General features: G+C 37.7%; 1 protein-coding gene across 2 annotated transcripts in view; it reads right to left on the bottom strand.

Moving 5' to 3' along the window:
* Haus6 (HAUS augmin like complex subunit 6) overlaps positions 1-7,480 on the bottom strand; it is a 39,159-nt gene that overhangs the window by 25,062 nt on the left and 6,617 nt on the right. For both annotated transcript variants that reach the window (XM_013348267.2, XM_026781902.1), the window contains 4 exons: positions 4,849-4,993; positions 3,653-3,718; positions 3,191-3,239; positions 1,576-1,746 (listed from right to left, as the gene is read on the bottom strand). In XM_013348267.2, coding sequence (XP_013203721.1) covers positions 1,576-1,746; positions 3,191-3,239; positions 3,653-3,718; positions 4,849-4,993 — 431 coding nt within the window. The remainder of the gene's footprint in view (positions 1-1,575; positions 1,747-3,190; positions 3,240-3,652; positions 3,719-4,848; positions 4,994-7,480) is intronic.

Consider the following 7,480-nt stretch of genomic DNA (forward strand, 5'->3'; position numbering starts at 1 on the left):
ACAGATGGCTGTGAGCCACCATGTGGTTGCTGGGAATTGAACTCAGGACCTTTGGTAGAGCAGGCAATGCTCTTAACCTCTGAGCCATCTCTCCAGCCCTTTGTTTTGTTTTTTAAGACAGGGCTTCTCTGTAGCTTTGGTGCCTGTCCTGAAACTCTCTCTTGTAGACCAGGCTGGTCTTGAACTTACAGAGATCCACCTGCCTCTGCCTCCCAAGTGCTAGGATTAAAGGCCTGCGCCACTACCCCCAATCTTAATGTCTTTTCTGATACCTGCCCTACACCCTAGAAAATTTGAATTTATACATCTAGAGTGTTACATACTATGAATTTGATGCACATATATTGCACCCTAAAGTGAAATCTCTTCACAAAATATTTTTTTATCCATGTAACTTCTATATACTACAATCAATACCAAATAGGTGGTAGATACTAAATAAACTGTACTTACTAAGGAAAGAATAAGTAAGTCAGACAATTAAAATGTTCCATATGAAGACAGAAATACATAGATGGTGGATGAGTGGTACTTTGGCTAAAGAAGAAAGATTAGAAATATTAGTAATATTGTACAGGGACCAGAAGCTGTGGTGCATGTCTTTAATCCCAGCATTCAAAAAAAGCAAAGGTAAGTGGAGCCCTATGAGTTCAAGGCCAACCTGGTCTACAATGCTAGTTCCAAGCCAGTCAGACATACACAATAAGATTTTGTTTAGAAAAAAAAAAAGACAAAAATAAAATTATTGATAGAAAGAAATCTGTTGAAGTCATGGCACTGTTAAAAAAATGTAGGTAAATCTGTAGTGACAGAAAGAAAAGGTGGGGGTGTGTGTGTGGGGGGGGGGTGTGTGTGTGTATTTGGAAGGCCAGGCATGGTCTACATAGCACTCAGAAGTCAAATAAAGGCAGACAGATCTCTGTGAGTCTGAGGCCAGCATGGTCTACATAGCAAGTTCCAGGATAGAGACCTACCACAAATTTCCCCCACGGCTTGTTTTCCTAATTACTGAAGAACAAAACCCTTCCTAAACTCAACAACAAAAAAAAAAGACACAAGGAGAGCTGGGCTTGGTGGGGCCTATAATCCCAGCACTGATGAGGCTGAGGAAGGGGGAAATGTATAAAGAACTAATTCAGAGGGAGTTGAAATGGCTCAGGGGATGAAGACATTGACACCAACACTGTCAAGCGGAGTTCAACTTCAGGACACAAACAAAGAAGAGAATACGTTGTCCTCTGACCACCAAATACACACATGTGTGAATGTGTGTTTGTGTGTGTGTACACGTACACACACACACACACACACACACACAAAATGTAAAGAACCAAAACAGTACTATTTTCATACTAAGCAATCTTAAGCTCTCCATGTTACACAAAATTGTACAATGAAGAAGAGGTAACTAAAGCAATAAATCCAAATACACATACCTTTGACAGGACCTCTATGAAGGCTTCACTAGAGATGATAAAGAACACAAATGCTTGAAGCGGTGGGAAAGCAGAGTTGACAGGAAATATAAAAAGCAGTGAGACTGTTTTCACACATTTCCTAAACAGCAAAGTTTACCTGACACATCTGTTCCTCTATTCTGTCAAGTAAGAGTCTTGGTATATTAACAGTAACATTAGTTCCGTCCAAAACACACTGGTTATCAACACTGAAGAGTGAACTAACAACTTCTCTCTCCTTTTCCAAAAACAGGAGTGTCTCATTCACTAACGTCCACAAAGACCGAACCTTTGAAAACAAAACAAAATAAGAAATCCACACACAACATATATGTACTCTAGGAGGTTGGAGAGATGGCTCAGAGGTTAAGAGTTGCTCTTAGAGATATCCTAAGTTCAATTCCTGGCAAACACATGGTGGCTCACAACCATCTTAATGAGATCTGGTACATACATGCAGACAGAACAATGTATACATAATAAACAAACAAATAAATAACACATATGTATTCTAAGAAAATGCTGGAATAAGTATTTGTTCACCCCTTCTAACAAAAGAAATACAGCTGAGAAGAAAATCAAGTGATGGCATTCTAACTGTTTAAAGCACTGATATTATCTCCAAAGGGGCTTGAAAAAAATGTTTTTTGGGAGGAAGGGACTTGAAACAGGTTCTCACTATGTAACTTTGGCTGGCAAAGAACTAAATTAGACCATGCCTCCAACTCAGAGTTCAGCCTGCCTCTGCTTCTCGAGTGCTAGGATTAAAGACTTGTGCCACCAGGGCTGACTTAAAGAATTTCTTAGGGAAAATATAGCTAATTTAATCTTCAAACAAACTTAAGAAATCTTTATACTACCATTCAAAAATTGTATTACATATGGCAGGCTCAAAAAGGAAGAAAGCAAATGCTGGATGTGGTGGTTGCACACACCTTTAAGCCAACCACTTAATGGCGAGGCAGACAGAGCTCTGAGAGATCTAGGCTGCTGGACTGACTTCCAAGCAGCCAGGGCTATGTATCCAGACCCTGTCTCAAAAAGAGAAAAATGAAAGATGAAGTAAGTAAGCAGGATTCAATCAGAAAAAAAAACCTCACAAAAGCAAATGAGAAATACCCCCATTCTTTTCAGAGTAAAGGTAAGGTAAGTGTACACATTATGATCTTAGTTTCCTTTGACAGCAACGAGGAGTTTTTTAAAATAAAACGTTTCCTGTTTTTTAACATTTCATTATTATTATTATGTATCTGATGTTCAGCCTGCAAGTATGTATGTGTGCCAGATTCACCCAATGCTAGTGAAGGCCAGAAAAGGACATCAGATCTCCCAGAAGTTACAGGGACTGAGAGGGGCTATATGGGTGCTAGAAACCAAACCCGGGTCCTCCAAAAGAGCAGCCACTCAGCATGTCTCCTGCTCTTTTGAAAGTAACATTTTGCCTTCATATGCTAAAGGCTCATTACAGAAAACTTAGAACACAGAAAACAAAATCTTTCCACCAATGCACCATTATTAACATTGTTATCTCCCCATGTGTGGATATATATACACATAAATTATATTTTTAGACAAAACTGAAGTTGTTATATATGTTCTTTGTTGCTACTTCTCATTTGGAATTACATTGTCAGGTCTCTGAAATACACCAATCTAGAAAAACACTAACATTAATGCCCTATAGAAACTTTCACAGTAAGCATATCCTCTGCTATTTAAAAAATGTATCTCACCTTTTGAATTTGCTCTTGTATATTACTCTGGTCATCAGAGGGGTTCATTCTAATAAAAAAATTAAACAAACAAATTAGTCATTAAAAAATCCACATGGTAATTTCACATCCAAGAAAACTGGTCTGCAAATCTACAAACAGGCATTTCAGTTAAAAATAACAACAACAACAAAGCTCTCAGCTGGGTGTGATGGTGCATCCCTGTAATCCTAATTACAGATCTGAGTTCAAGGCTAACCTGATCTATAGTCCCAGAGCAGACATGTCTCAAAAACAAAAGAACTCAAGTTCAAAGCAGTAATTTTTAAGACCTTTATTAAAGTGAGAGGGAAAAAACATGCTCTAGTGCTAACATCAACTGGCTAATGATATTTACTCTAGTTCTATTTTTAGTAGTTTATCACTCATAATTCAAGATCTAAACTCTGTGTAAGGTAAATTCCGGCTCTAAAAGTCACTTGCCTTTTAATTTGATTTTGTAGGGCCATGTATTCTGATCTCAAATTTCGTATTTGCTTAGTAGACAAACTGCAAGAAAAAAAACAAAAAAGAACATTTCCATTGTAATGAACTGGTATGAGCCACCTGTTTGCTTTCTTTATTCTTATCTTTACTGCAATGTTTTAATAATAAAAACTAAAGAAACCAGCAAGATGATTCAATGAGGAAAAGCACTTGGCTCCAAGCCTGACATCCTGAGTTTGATCCCCAAAACCATACAGCGGAAGGTGAGACTCAACTCAAAAGTTGTCCCCTAACTTCCACTTGCACAATACGGAGTGTACAAACAATACATTTATTTTTACATGTAAAAGTAAAAAGATAAACTATTCAGATAAACACACATACAGTAAATAAATACTATAAACTAGAGTATGCTACATGTCAACCCTCCGGATGTAGAAGAAAAACAGTTCATATAGCAAGAAACAGTCTATATGGCAAGGCTCAAGTAACAATGAATGAATGAATGAGTGAATGTGCTATGAAAAGACTAATATGGAGTACTTGTTGGTAGGTACAAACTATCTATTCAAACTATGAAATAAACATTAAACACAGAACAGAAACATGGAAAAATTTACAGAATGAATAACATAATTAGAACTTAAAACTCCATGACCAAAGGGATGACTAAACAAATGAGAACACTTGCTGCCCTTCAAGGACTCTGGTTCAACTCCTAGCACCCACACAGTGGCTCACAACTGTCTATAACTCCCTCTCCTGGCCTCTGTGGGCAGCAGGTACATGTGATGTACAGACATACGTGCAAGTAAAGCAGCCAAACACATAAAATAAAAATAATTTCAAAAATTGTGTAACTAAAATGCAATATTAGTAATCAAGTATTTGAAGTAGGCATAGATCATGTCGAGGCTTGTTTATATTGGGATATTTTTTTTATTTTTTTATTTATTTTTATTTATTTATTTATTTATTATGTATATAATATTCTATCTGTGTGTATGCATATAGGCCAGTAGAGGGCACCAGACCTCATTACAGATGGTTATGAGCCACCATGTGGTTGCTGGGAATTGAACTCAGGACCTTTGGAAGAGCAGGCAATGCTCTTAACCGCTGAGCCATCTCTCCAGCCCTGGGATATTTTTTTTAAAAAGAAAACTATTTACTAACTTTAAAATATGACTTACTGTGCGTTTTCCTGGTATTTTTGGGTAACATAATGTTCTCTTTGCAAAATTTGTAAAAATCTGTTACGTGCTACGTGGCATCTGGCAATGCACTTGTGCATATCCTGTTGCTTTGCATTAAATGTTTCTGCAAAACGCAGAGAATCTATAAGGAAGACAAGATCGCAGACAACATCATCATGAGCTTGTTTTTTCAATAAAACAAACAGGAGAAAAAAATAAAATAAAACCTGTGCCATTTTGTAAGCAACTTTTCACTTTGTTACTGGTGATCAATGAAGAAGAATCCACACAAACATATCAGAGGTCAGGCTTTTATCTATAAAACCTACTGTAAAGACAGATCAATAATAAAAAAATAAGGATATTCTCCCAAGCAGGGTCTCCACACTGCACTTAAAACTTACCAGGTAGAAGGTGGTGGTGCAGGCCTTTAATCCCAGCACTCAGGAGGCAGAGGTAGGTGGATCTCTGTGAGCACAAGGCCAACCTGGACTACAAAGTGAGTCTTAGGCAGGACAGCCAGGACTGTTACACAGGGAAACCCTGTCTTGGAAAAACAAACAAACAAAAACACAATATATCGGGGCTGGAGAGATGGCTCAGAGTTTAAGAGCCTGCTCTTCCAAAGGTCCTGAGTTCAATTCCCAGCAACCAGATGGTGGCTCACAACCATCTGTAATGAGATCTGGTGCCCTCTTCTGGCCTTCACGCATACACACAGACAGAGTATTGTATACATAATAAATCAATAACTAAAAAAAAAAACACAACATATCCACATCCCAGCAAGCTGCGCAGAAACCTCCACAACGTCTAATTAGTTAAAGAAAATTAGTTCACTGAATTCAGAAGTTACCTAGACATGCAAAATCTTGACTAAAATTACTTTAAATCAGAAGTTATATTCAGAAACCCAAATACAAAATAAATTCTTATTAAATCCAAATACTTAGCTGAGTATGGTGGTACACACCTATGATGCTGGTATTTGGGAGGTAGAAGGAGGAGATCAGGAGATCAAGGCCAGCCTTGGCCACAGAGACTAAGGCCAGCCAGGGTTATACCAAACAAAACAATGAAAAATCCAAACATGCATATTTTATATAAAACAGCTTGCATTACATATAATTGGGATAAATCACCTATTTACAGAAAAATAGGCACAATAATATGGCATTAGATTTAAAGTATATAAATATGTACAAAGCATGCTCACAGATGTTTGGAAACATCATACCTGGAAAGAGCAGGTAAATGCATACTCATAAAGTTTGGGTTGTAGCACTGTTCTTATAAAGGTTAGCCAAATGTTTCTCAGCTGTAGGTTACATAAACAAATTAGGGTGATTTGTTCAGTTTAATAAAAAGGAGTTCTAAAAAAGAAAGAAGAAAGGTCTATCAACTGACACCCAATGATTTCCAAGTGGAAAACAAATCCAAAACCAGGGCTATAGTCACATTTATGAGCTTCGTTCATTTTTTATTTGGTTTGGACAGTGTTTTTTAGACGCTCTCACTATGAGCCCAAACCGGCCTGGAATTTACATTGTAGCCCCAGGTTGACCTCAAACTAGCAATATTCCTGGCTCAGTCTCCCAAGTGTTAGCACACCAAACTTGGTCTCCCATGTAACCCATGAAGGAGGCCTAAACTCACTATGCAGCCCAAGTTGGCCCTCAACTTGAAATCCTCCTGCCTCAGTCTTCTAGAATTTAGATTACAGGCATAAATCACCATTCCTAGATCTACTTATTACTTAACTGTGTGTGTGTGTGTGTGCGCGCGCACGTGCCTGCTTGTTCATGTATGATATATATACATATATATGTGTGTGTATGTGTGTGTATATATATATGTATATATATTGGATTATTAGTATAGCCTTTAACAGCTGAGTCATTTCTCCAGTCTGGTTTGATTTTCTTTTTTTTTTTTTAAACAAAAAAATTTGCTGGTCCAAGTGGCACATGTCTGTAATCCCAGTAGTAGGGAAACAAAGACTAGAAAAGAAGGAAGGGAAGAGGAAGGAAGAAAGAACATTTGCTTGTATTACTGATCACACTGTTGTTTATACATCAAAACTGCCAAGCCTGGTCGTACACGCTAGTCCCAGCACTTAGGAGGCAGAGGCAGGGATCTCTGAGTTTGAAGCCAGCCTGATCTACAATGAGTTCTACGACAGCCAGAGTTAGGAAGAGAGGTCCTATCACCAAAAAAAAGAAAAGAAAGAAAAAAAAAAACCAATAGAGAGAGAAAGAACAAAGTTTAAAAAAACAGGGTGAGTTCTCATAGTCTGATTTTTAATAGAGTATACTAAATGACTATTCAAAATGAGTCATGTCAGGAAACCAGAAGACAAGCAGGACTTAACACTTCAATACTTTTGCCTTATACCTGTCCATACTTTATGACCAAAAGAAAACAGCACCATAGTTAATAAACTACAAATACTATTCATTTTTATTAGCTCTAAGAAATCATTTATTTGATTTTTATGAGCTAATGAATCAAAAAATTTTGAAATAGAAATTATCAGCCAGCCGGGCGGTGGTGGCGCACGCCTTTAATCCCAGCACTCGGGAGGCAGAGGCAGGCGGATCTCTGTGAGTTCGAGACCAGCCTGGTCTAC

The sequence above is a fragment of the Microtus ochrogaster genome, chromosome 10 (assembly GCF_000317375.1).
Source record: "Microtus ochrogaster isolate Prairie Vole_2 chromosome 10, MicOch1.0, whole genome shotgun sequence".
Taxonomy (NCBI): domain Eukaryota; kingdom Metazoa; phylum Chordata; class Mammalia; order Rodentia; family Cricetidae; genus Microtus; species Microtus ochrogaster.